The sequence below is a fragment of the Pyrgilauda ruficollis genome, unplaced genomic scaffold, assembly GCF_017590135.1.
Source record: "Pyrgilauda ruficollis isolate IOZ18807 unplaced genomic scaffold, ASM1759013v1 scaffold96, whole genome shotgun sequence".
Lineage (NCBI taxonomy): Eukaryota > Metazoa > Chordata > Aves > Passeriformes > Passeridae > Pyrgilauda > Pyrgilauda ruficollis.
In genome coordinates this window covers 1,830,362-1,843,060 of record NW_024531710.1, presented here as the reverse complement: position 1 = coordinate 1,843,060, position 12,699 = coordinate 1,830,362, and the positions used below count along the sequence as shown (strand labels likewise).

Sequence of the window (12,699 nt, the reverse complement as noted above, 5' to 3'; positions counted from 1 at the left end):
AACTAGATTTTCTCCGGCTTTATTTGACACACAGTAATCGCAGTAAACACTCTTAGGTCTCCTTGCATTTCTTCTGGGCAAGTTAATATCCATCATTTGCTAGTGAAAAATAATGTGGGATTGTTCACACCTTCAAAATAAATTACAAGTACCAGGTTGCCTTCTCTTTCAATCCTCTATGTGATTAAGGTAACACAACGGTAACGGCAAACTATCATACATAAATAAGCAGGATGTTTTCCTTTGCCGTATGGTGTGAAGATAGCTAAATTTAAGAGTGATTTATTCTAGGCAAGTACCTAAAGGCAGTGGTTTTTATTATCACAGTTTAAAAGAAACTTGGCTTGTCCCAAGTCAAGTGGACTGAACTGTGCCCCGGATCGCCTGCCCTGGGAGTGGCGTTCACAGCTCACGAGTTCCACCCAGCTCTTCCAACTCCGAAAGGAAAGTGGCTGCATCTGATACTACACAGGGTGGAGAGCAGGAAATGGGAGCAATAGTAAATGTTTCAAAGGGCAGTGGAAGCATTCAGAACTCTCTCAAAGGGAAATAAAGATATTTAATTTCTCATCTGTAGTTCTATAATGGGATATGATCACATGGAAGTCACAGCAATCCTACTACAAAATTCTCAGAGCAAAAGGGCACGAGGAAGGCCACCACTTTTGTTTGCTCCTAGCTGCAAGGAAGGGAACAAAACACCCTGAGAGGCTACATCTGCTTTTCAAATTGCAACAACCCCCCCACCCAGACCGAGAATAACTTTGAATAAAGGTTTCCAAGAGAAGCAAAGGTAGATTGAATCCCATACCTGCTGCCATGTCCACAGGGTTTGTAAGCCCAAATACAGGTTCTGCCTAAGTAGGATGCTGCTTTTTCATGCTTCTGAAGTTTTCACTCTTAAAACACTAACTCAAGACTTCTTTTTAACATCTTTGGATGAAGGTAAAAGCCTTTATGTGCATACAGGGCAAGAAAGAAAACTCAAACCTGAGCAGTGTTTCAAGTAGGGAACACCAGCAAACACTGCAGCCACGCATTTGCTAGCCTCCTTTAGAAGTGACAAAGTAGGAAATCCACACCTTATGGGTTCCAAACATGCTCCAAAGGGGGAGTTCCAGGATTAAAAACCAGAACACCACCTGCATTTTTTAAAACAGGCAAATAGCAATATTGCACAGTTTAATCACTAATCACAGTGCCTGAAGACATCACTGATTCTATTCATCTTAGGGGAAACTCACTGCACAACCTAGCTGGTTTGTACACACCAAAAGGACATTGCATTTGAGAGACAAAAGCAGAATGCAGCTGCTCAAGACCAGGGGAATCTTAGTTGGCCAAAGTCATCTTAATTTACCAGGCATATTCTAATATGAAATGTTATAATTACTGGATATATATATTTAATAACTGTGTTTTTTTTAATCACATTCAGTATATAGCCCTGAGTTTTGCTTTCTAGTCTCATGGTCTGAAAAGCTGGCACTACAGGTGGGCATCCTTGAACTGTAGATAAATGTGCCTTTTACTGCTGATCATCACAGTGAAAATACCACTCTGCTAACTTCTGATTGAACCTTTTACCTTGTTTTCCAGGGGGGAAGTTTCCAAAGCAGAGCACACCCTTCCTTTGCATTATCTGAGGGAACATATTTCATGTGTGGGAATTCTTAAAGCTTCAGCACTACATGGATTCTGATTTCTGTTGAGGTCAAGGAGCTGCAGATAAGGAAGCTATGTTTCACACTTCTGAAAATCCCAGAGAAGGAACACCTGATACCTTGTAATACCAGCAGATTCAGAGTGTTCTCTGCATCCCTCAGGCAGCCAGAGCAGTGAGACTCTGCAGGTATTTGGTCTTGGTTCAGAGTAGGCCAGCTGTGCTTATACTAAGTTATGCATTTCTTAGGAACCAGATTTTTAACACACATCATCCACGCTCACATCCTTATTACAATCTCACTGAGAGCAGATGCTTCAAACTTAGTTCTAAGGAGCAAATGGGAGTCTCAGCTGTTCTTTGCAGGCCCCAGCAGCTGCTCAGGGCAATACAACCCACTCAAGCTAAACATGCCAAGTATCCAAGTGAGGACATTGCTCCCCATGCACTCTCTTCCCAGAATTTTCTGTATGTTTATCTGACCTAAAATTTTCAGTATACAGGATACAAGGTCCTTAGGCCATAGTTGTGTTCTGCCCCAACTGCTAATCTCCATCCTGTTTTGCAACCGCCTTTGAACAGATTTCCAGCTTGTGCCAATATCTACTCCTATAACAGCTTGCCATTCTGTAGCAGAGCCAGAGGACAAGAACTGTGCACTATTCACCTCTAATCTAAAGACAGGCCTGGATATGCAATTACAGTCATGTCCCAACTCTTCTTCCTTCCTCCCTTACACTTAGCTATTAAGTAACATATCTGAAGTAGCTGAGGTATTCCTTCTTCAAGGGACTCAAGCAATTTCAAAATGCAAAATTCGTATCTGAAAGACAGATAGTGAGACTTGATTTCCAAATTAATTATTTGGTTAAATTTTCAAAACAGCTAAAATTATTTATTTGACTACAAAAGACTGTGCAGAACATCACTACCAAGCCTCCTAAAGAAGCTTTTGGGGGTGTCAGGAGATATTATACAAGTATGTTTCCCAGAAAGTGTGTCAACTCAGAAAATTCCTGTGAACACTCATGCAAATTTTGTCTCCCTCCATCTTCTCCCAAGAAATGAAGAACATCAACAACAAGTCTACCCAGTCAGCATCACCTGCATGCAACATGTCTATAGTTCACGCTTCATGCTTCAAAGCCAAGTTTACATGTATGTTCCTTTATAGAGATTTTCTCACACCTCATTATCAGACAAAAATGCACGCTCTACCACTGGTTTGTTCTGATGACACCTGCAGATATTTCCATCTGTTATGGGAAAAAAAAAAAAAGAAGAACCACCACAGCAATCTATAAAGTAATAAAGAATTTATTTTTTCTTTACATCAATCTTCATGAAGATAACATCACTTACGTTTGTGATTCAAATTTCTTGTACCGCATATTGCTGATTTTTAACATGGCACTTAAGGGAACAGTTGCTTAAACAGCTATACAATTTCATTAAATTAATCAACTTGCCATTTCTCAGTTATGTGTCTCTGTCAAATTTAAGACCATCCATTCATTTCTGATGTTTTATAATGAAGAAAAAAATCTTTCCCTTTCTGCTGAAATATCTTACCATGTTTACAAACACTGAAGGGAAGGGGAGACTCTCTCACAGAAGACACCAAAAAGGCAACAGAAAAATTCTTTTTATTGATTACATAGCTGGTAAAAAGAAGACCACCAAACAATGTGATAATACTGGATGATAACACTACCTGTAAACAGGTCAAGCTGAAATACTGTGCAGTTCTAATAACTAGAGGTGTAGTGCACCAATTTTTTGCCTATTTAACAGAAGATAACAGATCCTTTTGAACAACTAATGAAAAGTTTCACCAGGAAGCCATGCACACGTGAATAGAGATGGAGGAATATTCTGCACAATGCAACTTAGTGGTCTGGATTACATCACATATTCTGGGAACCACACATGAGGAACTCTTTGCACGTTATGTGCAAGGCCTTGAAGTTAAAATATTTTCTTGGCAGTTCTTATGTGCATGAATAGGTCAAGTGCCCACCATCTGGCTGGCATGAATGGTAAACCTCATGCACCACCTCAGAAGTTCACACACAAGCACAAACTCTGGGGCTCCATGCAGCTCAGCTTTGGCAGGCCACTGAGGTACACTGTATTTTGGCCTGGTTTCATCAGGTTTACATACTGCCTGTGTATCCTGCTTGTCCCTAATGAGTTACTACTCTCCAAGGTAACCAGATTTAAGCACCACTAGAAAACTAAGTCACACAATGACATTTGCAACAGCAAGCAAGGCAAGCTCCCCTGATGTTACTTCCTGCTATACATCTTATTTTTGTTCCATGGAGACTTCTAGTGGCCAGAGGTGAGAAGCCTCTGCAGTTTTTTGGCCTTTTAGCTCATCACTAAATCAGTAACAAGGCTTAACAACATGAAGCCAACAGCTTGCTGGGAACTTGAGCATGACAGCATCGACTCATTTCTTATCTGCAAGCTGGCAAAATACCCAGAGACAACACAACTTCCACAGGATTCCTAGCATTTGTGGGTAACAGTCACACCATGGCAGAAGAAATAGAGCTACTTAGCTTTTCTGTACAAGTGGAAACAACTTAATAGAACGAAACACAGCAACACATGCGCACACAAACTGAACCATCAGCACAACTCCAACAGAAATGGTCCTGGAATATTGCAGGTCGTGTTTTGGCAGCTAAAGAACTTCCTGAACCATTGCCTCAAACTTAGTTTTATCTTCACAACCCAAAAACTTCAACGGAATCAGTCTGAAAACATCTCCTGATGTCATAGGACTAGTTCACAGTGAAGACTCAAAGCCAAAAAAAAATGGATTGTAGAAATAGGGTAAGTACAAGTATCTAAATTCTTCACCTTAATATTTCACTTGTGGTCACTGAAAGGAAGATCTTCACCTTAACAAAAAATTCATTTAACACTTGACAACATCATTAATACAAACATACAAAAAAAAGCCTGCATTACATATTGATTTAGAGACCAGCTCTTTCAAAACCAAGACAGCATAACTAGAAAATTAGAAAACCTGGTCCCATTTTTTGTATTCAAATACTGATTGTAAGTAGAAAAAGAATACAGTACATGCAATAATATCAAAACCCTGCCCTCCAGTACACAACCAAAAGTAACTAGGGAATTAGAAAAAAATCCCTAGCTACTTCCTACCACAGACAATGTAGAGGACATTTCAGAAGACTAGTAACATACAAATCATCCGTTCCTTATTGGCAAGGATTTGCTGGCTAGGTAAAAATTATGAGTCATACAGGAAGCATAAATTTCGTATCAAAAGTAGTCCTCTAAGTTACAACATCACCTCTGATTAAATAGTTCCCTTCCATATAAACTAACTTATAATATGCTTACTTGGAGAAGGCTACAACTAGATTATCTAAAATAATTTTTTTTAAAAGTGCTGTGAATCAGAAGCAGGATTTCTCTCTGCCCACACTTAAGTTGACTAAAACAGTTACATGATTATATCCAATAAAGTTCTACTACTTCTAGAAAAGCAAAACAAAACACATAAAATACAAGCTCGATGCACTTGACTCTTCCCAATGATTAGTTTTCTGTTTTGCTAATTAACCACTTCCCCAGAGCCTGGTGATTTGCTGCCTAGTATTTGAATCGTAGTTTTATCATGACACACTATATTCAATACAACATTCTGAAAATCCAACAGTTCAAGAAAAAACGTTGTAAAAGTCCATAGAATAGCCAGCAAGAAAGTAACCCTCCTTCTCCCAAGAACCACACATGAACACTGCTAGTCACCAAATGAGAGAAAATGGCCCCAAGTAACACTTCCACAGCAGAAACACTATAGCTCAACAGCCCAGATGTTGCTCCTTACAGCTGTCTCGCAGGAAGTGCATCCAACACTCACAGTAAAGCTGAGTGCATTAGGAGAATATTGCATTTTTCTGTTGAAAAAGGATCTTCAGCTCCTGTGTGCATGCTGTGACCTTTAGGTTTCATTTGATTGATTGGTAAATATTTGTATTATGAACCCAGTCACTACCACTATTGTACAATAGTTCTACAATCATGCAGAAAGCATGCTGTGTTTCTTCTTAAAGAGCGAGACTTCACCTTAGGTCCTGAAGAGGAAGAAGCATTAAAAGAAAAGGAAAAAAAAAACAACAAAAAACCTTCACAGAAACAAAAAAATCATATCAAAACAACCCTTCAACACATATGCAAAAAATTAGCTCCTAAAGCATGGTACTCCTGTGACAAGCTCCATTCTTCCATAATATCTGGAGTTTGGTTGTGGCATTTTTGAACCATTCCAATCAAAACAGTGAATAAAAATAAAATTGATTAAAGAGAGTTTGATCTCTAAACCCCTTTCCATTAATGAGAATCTTTATCGACACAGCTGCCCTGAAAAGTAGAAATCATGTTTGCTACCACTGTTTCAGTACACACTCGACAGGCAGTAACAGAAATAGGTACTTATTTTACCTTTACTTTAGAGTACACATATTCAAGGGTTCTGTTTGGTGATTCATTGCATGACACTGCAGGAAAAGACAAAGGAATCTTCATCCCATGCTTTTCTGGTTAGCAACCTCAAGAAAGGCTGGATGGAGCCAACCTGAACCTAAGAAATATGGATGTCCGCTCACATTGAGCCTGCACTACAGAAAACATGATTACATCAAAAAACCCCTAAACTCAGAATGGCAATGAATGTAACAGAGCATGGCCTTTTCTTATTGTTTCACATCCAGACAATTAATGGTGCACTGTGAGAAAACAACTGTCAATTCAGCTGATTGACTAAACTGAGACAGATATTAAGTGCTCTACAAATGATTCCAGGAACATAAATGTAAACAGAAGTGTTTGGCCTCCATACTAAGTGGTATTTCTGAAAGTGCTGGGATTTGGAAATCTGTCCTGCATATTTCCAAAAGCAATGAGTTTACATTCTGTTTCACAGGATTAATAAAGTGTTTTGGAGGTTAACTCACTTTGGTCATGATCCCAAAGAACAGTTTATATTAAGCAGTTTCAGCTATCCTCCTCATCATCACTAATAAGGTCTCTTTTTTCTACGCAGGTCTCTCGCTCACGCAGGAAGTCCTCGCGGATGGCTTCCAGCTCTGTCAGCTCCAGGCGCACTTTCTCCAGGTGATAGGCCCTGCGGTTCCTGATCTGGCGTAAGGGAAAAGGGTTCAGGTCTCCAAAAGCAATAGCAGTCAGTTTCCTGCAAGATTACATAATAGTAGAAGACAATCATTCGTATTTGGTGGGCTTTTAAACTTCATCCACATCGACTTTTATCAATCATATGTCACATATCTCTGGTCTCTTGCACACTTCATAGGTCTCAGATGTTATCACTACTTCAAGAAATTTCTATAAAGCATTCAGGCTTAAGGTTATTTCAAGTAATAAAGTGTAATAAAATGCTCAAGAGTTCCCCAAGCCACCTGTAATCTCTGCTATAAAGGTCACAGCCTTGAAATGCTGAGCAGAATACATAAGCTTGGGTCATCAGAGCTTCCTTGGCTACACTGGATACTCAGTACATCCAGTTACCTGTAGAGATTGGATAACTTCCTCCACAGAACCCACAGCGTCTCCTTCGATCCCAAATCACTCAGCTCTTCAGTTAACCAAGATAATCTGACAATCAAGAGACCAGATAAAGCCAGGGACAACACAGACGCAGACAAGATAATACAGAACATGGACAAGCCATAGTTTCCAACACAGTGGAATGCTCTGGGGGTTCTGCTGGCTGGAGCACAGAGATCTCTAGACCAGTGTCAAGCCAAACATGTCAAAGCACAATGCGAAGCACCACAGAGGATCCAGACCCCTTCCAGAGTCACAGTGCATCATACCATCCTGCAGTCTCAGCAAACCGTGCAACTGGTCAGTCTAATCAGTCCAAAACGACTGCATCCAACTACACCATTATTGCTGATCTACACCCAAACCCATCTTTGTTTAATAAGGAAAAAAGGGGAACTGGAATATTTAATTTATTCTATTTAAGAAAACTTCTTTGGACAGTTTATTTAATGGTAGGTTTGTATTTTTGAGTGATCAAGGAATGATTTCCTGCTACTTCTACACAGAAGATATTCCAGCAGCTTCTCCACCTGTGCACAACATGCCATGGCTCTGTAGAAAAACCCAGCTATGACATCCTGTAACTACAATACAATTATGCACGTGTCTGTAGAGACCTTTCACTTACTACAGAGTTTGAACTTAGAAACTCTGTGCAGAATGATTTTAACCATTCAGAACATCCATGAATTCTATACAAACAAATATTTCTGAATTTTTCCTCTATAACAGGATCATTTTTCGTCCATATCAAGAAAGGCCTCATCCTACGTGCTTCTGTACTGCTCAAATGTTGATGATGTAAAACTTGTACAAACATGGCAGAATAAGAAAACAGGCAGTTTGAATTCTGTCTTGTTAGTCCTAGCATGCAGATCCATATTCCCTAGGTGGCACTGCACTGCTTCCACCCTTAAAACCCCAAAAGACAGAGACTTACAGATCAGCACAAAGCATATTTGTATTGCAAATATCTTTGATGTACTGAATTCTGTCCTTCTGTCCTCACTTGAACTCCCCATCCCCCAATGATCCCTAATTAGTTCATTTGTTAACACCAAACTCAGCAATTTTAGAAATCTTTAAAATAGGTTATTTCAGCACCAGAAAGTTTAGACAGTAGAATCAAGACGTAATTTCCACAAATGGAAAAGGAATAGAAAGCCAAATCTTCACCTCTGATTAAATATCAAAATTTTGTTTGGATTAGGTAAGAACAAAAAATTTAGTTTTTTTCTCTCTGCATCAATCCCAGCAATCCCTTTCAAACACAAGCTTATTCGGCTTTAACTTCTCTCCAGTCAAAACTGAATCACAAGAAGTAAAAATAATAGAGCCCTTGCAGCAGGAGTCAAAGTGTAAGCCTCAATTTATGTGGAGTTTATCACATAAAAAAAAAATCTCAGATTTCAATACCCAGTTCTTCTCTAAACTGAAAATTAGTGAACTTCAAAATATGTGCGAAACATTTTCAGATATTAAACCAATCCCAGTATGACTTTTCTTTTTAAGATTAACCTGCTGCTCTACAGTCTTGAAACCAGGAATCTAAAAACACTAGACCCTAATTTACAAACTGTAACTCCTGTGCAAGGACTGAAGACAAGAAAATTATCTAATTTGTATTTAGTACAAATTCTGCTTCCAAGTATGTATTAAAACCAGCTGGAACTATGTGGCAGGAGCCCATGCATTAACCATGCACAAGAGATTTAAGCTGTGGGGGACAGGGCTCATGTCTTTAATGCTTGAACCAGGATGTATTTTCACTGATCATAAAACATTTTAGTTGTAACAAGTTACATCTGCAATGCAGAGGGAAACTTCACCTATGGTTGAAATTCTGACGTGTTGGTACCACGATATAACACCTAAACAAGGTAATCTCCTTCACAAGCAAAAATTACTATTTAAGCCTACATCACTTCTGATTTGTCTCTACTAGATAAAAGTGCTCACGACAAATCCTAGCAGTTGGCTGCATCTCTAGTTGCTTTATATATGAATTAAGATCTAGGTGAAAACAACCAAAGCCACAAGACAGACATCTCCCATGGCCCACTACAAGTCCCTCAGTGCCACCCCAGTGTGAGTTACCCACCTGGCATCAAGGATGGTGCGTGTGAAATAGCGAAGGTACTTGAAAATAGACATTGAATCTTGCAGCTTTAAGATTTCCTCTTCTTTGTACTTAAACAGTGCTAGGGCAAATCGGAATATTACCTGATAAAAATACATATAATATTTGGTACTTTGTAAGTACAGAATACACTGAGTTTCATGACCATCTTTATAAACCCCCAACAAGAGCTCCTCACGCACAGGCTGCACTTAAGCCCTTCAGTCACACCTCTATCTCCCTTCCCTGCCCCAGTCCCTACTTCCAAAGTCTGGAAAATGTTTTGAATGGTTATGCACAGTTTCTCCCTTGTTTTTTTCCTAGATGTCATTTTAACTAACAGGAGTTTTGCAAAGCAACCTTCTTTTAGCCCTGCACTCAGTAACACCACAGTACTTTGTTATCAGGTAACAAATGAACAAACTCAGCCCATTAGGTTCACCTTTGGTCCCTCATAGAGGAAGGAGTCCCAGATTTTGAAAAGGATGTCACTAACCACGCTGTCCACAAAAACCACAAGAAACCAGTTGAAAGTGATGAGAGTATAATCAACTTTATATTGTTCAAAATGAGCATGTAATCGTGGAAGCTTCTCGCTCAATAAATCCTTAAACACTCGCTGATCAACCTAAAGGGATGACAAATAGAGTGTTATTGTTCCAATTTTCCAGCACATCATTCAGAGCAAGGCTGTTACAAATCTGTAAGTGCAAGTTTTTCCAGAGGTAACCAGGAAACCCAGGATTGTGTAGCTCGCACCTCCAAGCTAGATCCACCCAAAGCACGCACAGCGACCCCGCTGCAGATTGCCCTTGTCTGCTTCTCAACCCAGCCCCGGCCTCACAAGGCTCCTCCAGCACAGGTGGGGTGTTTCTAATACTGATCACCAGTACTGCATTGGTGCAGGAACACAGAAGCAGAGAGAATGCTGGCTGGAGAAGGAAGCCTGGACCATAGCATCACCTGGAAGCAGGAATGCTACGGCAGCTACTGCCCACAGCACTGCAAACACATTCTCACCCTGCCCGCCCCAGAGCCTTGCACCACCATTCCCCCAAACGTGAGGAAAGGAACGATAACACAGCTCAGGGTTGTGAAGCTATCAATGAGAAGGGGGGTTAAGGACTCCAAGCAGGATACTGAACAACTATCTCACTGTTAAAGTCCTTGTCCAAACAAGGTCCTTGTGCTTGGAACCCACCCCTGTCAACTCCACTCCCATCCCCTTCCAAAGGGGCCCATCAGACAGCTGCAGAGGAAAGCTGTTGACTGGCTGCAGTTTACAGGACCAGGCTTTATCCCAGCAGAGCACATACCTGGGATCCCAGCAGTGTCTTAGTATAATAATCACGAGGCATAAAAACTTCCACTATTGCTACTAGACACCAAAAAGCATCTTCCTGTTCCAAGTACAGAAGTGCAATTGCTACCAACCTGAAAACAGAGTTTATTTGGAGGAGAAGGTTATTAAAGATACAAACTACAGTAAGAACCATTAAAGTATTTTTTTCTGTTCAGCAGAGGTAAATGTATTAACAGCAGAGCACTGAACAGCAAAACTTGATGAATTTTAAGATGGGGCAAAGCCATGCCTTCTCAGCCACACCAAGTATTTGTATTCAGCTAAATAAGAAAACAGAAAAAGGCAAAAACTTGCTCTAAGAATTTCTTGGTGTTGCCAATTTTAAGAGCCCTCTAAACACAGAGTCTAGTTTAGAAAGGAGATGTTTATTCTAAGGGTGTTAGGTGGAGGTTTCCACATTACTACTACTGCTACCACCACTACCTCACCACCTCTACTACATGACTCACTGCTTCTATTCTACTACTTCTTTAGTGCTCTTTCAAAAGACAAAGCTGCTGTAAGTTCAAAAACCTTCGCTAGTACATAAAATAGTGCACAAGTGGGCATCTATAGTATTACATCATGGGGATGAGACAGGGTGTTAGACCAACACACCTGCTTCAAGTAGCACCTTCATTTACTACAGATCTCCAAGTAGCAAAGCTATTCTGGCAAAGGCCAACTGCAACGAATAAGAATTTTTCTTAGCATTGTAACACAAGAATCCCCTTTAAATTCTGCAATTCTGATTGAAGACATCAGTGGAAAATGCTCAAATGTATTGCCTTAACAATATGAAAAAATGTTTTCAAGCATTTTTTTCTGTTTGCTTTAAAAGAAGAAAAAACCTAACAAATTCTTGCACAAAAAAGCAACACAATCCCCTACAACTGACATGAAGTCAATGTAAAACTACATTTGAGTAGCTCATTTCTTAAGAGTTAATTCCAGTTCCAGTTTGGATGCCAAGTTGATTTTACAAAACTTACTATCCAGGTCAACTGCTTTTGTCATTGGTTTAAAAAATGTGATAGTAATTTGTTTATTATAAATTATGAGCATACAGCCCATAAGGCAAACTGTTGTTCGAAACCATGTTGCCATACATGGGATTTGAAAGGCTCACTAGGTGTTTCACTGTATACTTATTAACCAAGATAAACAAAATCTTACCTGTTGAGCCCTTGGCAATATCCTATATCAGGATTTCTCCAGGAAAATGCCAGCAGCACATTTCGCAGCTTCTGGATCCCTTCAGATGTTGGGGAGGAGTAATGTTTGTTGTTTGGCAAAGTCCTCAAGAGATCCAACTCAATCTGTTTAGATGCAGGATTTGGTTTTTCCAGAGCTTTTTGAAGCAAGATTTGGAAGTAGCCAGGTACTGCACTGTCCTTGAACTTTTTAACATGGAGATTGACACACCATTTCCACATCTTGGAACGGTGCTCATGCGGAATTCCAGACCGAATAAGGTTCTTCAGTTCCACACAGCGCATCATCTCTCTATTCATTGTGCTTGCAAGATAGTTTTCCCATTTCACTCCTGTGGAGATCTCTCGATTTTCACTAAGTGAAAGTGATCTCAAGTCCAAAGCTCGTGATTTTGCTACTAGTTTCTCCTCATCATCATCCTCTGGGATAGTCTGAAAACCATATATATCATATTCACTGTAATGGAGGGAAGAAAAAAGGTTTTAAAAATATGATCAGTAGCCCTGAAGCTCTCAAGTTCTCACCATAAAGTTACTTCACAGCCACTCTCCATAGCTCTCAAGTTCTTCTTATTAAACACTTTTCTGAAGTATATTCTTTATTTAACAATTACTTGTACAATTCCATATACAAAAGACTTGGCGCTCATGTTCATGTATACTACACAAACTAAGTAATTTATTTAACAACATGGTCGAGTTGGAATGTACCCATCTCCTCAGCAGCTCACCTTCAGCAGCTGTAGGGGCA

The 12,699-nt window shown here is 39.8% G+C and overlaps 2 protein-coding genes across 9 annotated transcripts in view; both read right to left on the bottom strand.

Moving 5' to 3' along the window:
* Positions 1-6,793, bottom strand: part of DAPK2 (death associated protein kinase 2) — a 47,677-nt gene extending 40,884 nt beyond the window's left edge. The window contains exon 1 of the mRNA XM_041489790.1: positions 6,664-6,793. The gene's annotated coding sequence lies outside the window, so the exon portion shown is untranslated. The remainder of the gene's footprint in view (positions 1-6,663) is intronic.
* The window catches only part of TBC1D2B (TBC1 domain family member 2B), a 40,897-nt gene continuing 31,162 nt past the window's right edge, over positions 2,965-12,699 (bottom strand). For all 8 annotated transcript variants that reach the window (XM_041489774.1, XM_041489775.1, XM_041489776.1 and 5 more), the window contains 5 exons: positions 11,911-12,405; positions 10,709-10,826; positions 9,835-10,020; positions 9,375-9,496; positions 2,965-6,899 (listed from right to left, as the gene is read on the bottom strand). In XM_041489774.1, coding sequence (XP_041345708.1) covers positions 6,704-6,899; positions 9,375-9,496; positions 9,835-10,020; positions 10,709-10,826; positions 11,911-12,405 — 1,117 coding nt within the window. In that variant the 3' untranslated portion in view covers positions 2,965-6,703. The remainder of the gene's footprint in view (positions 6,900-9,374; positions 9,497-9,834; positions 10,021-10,708; positions 10,827-11,910; positions 12,406-12,699) is intronic.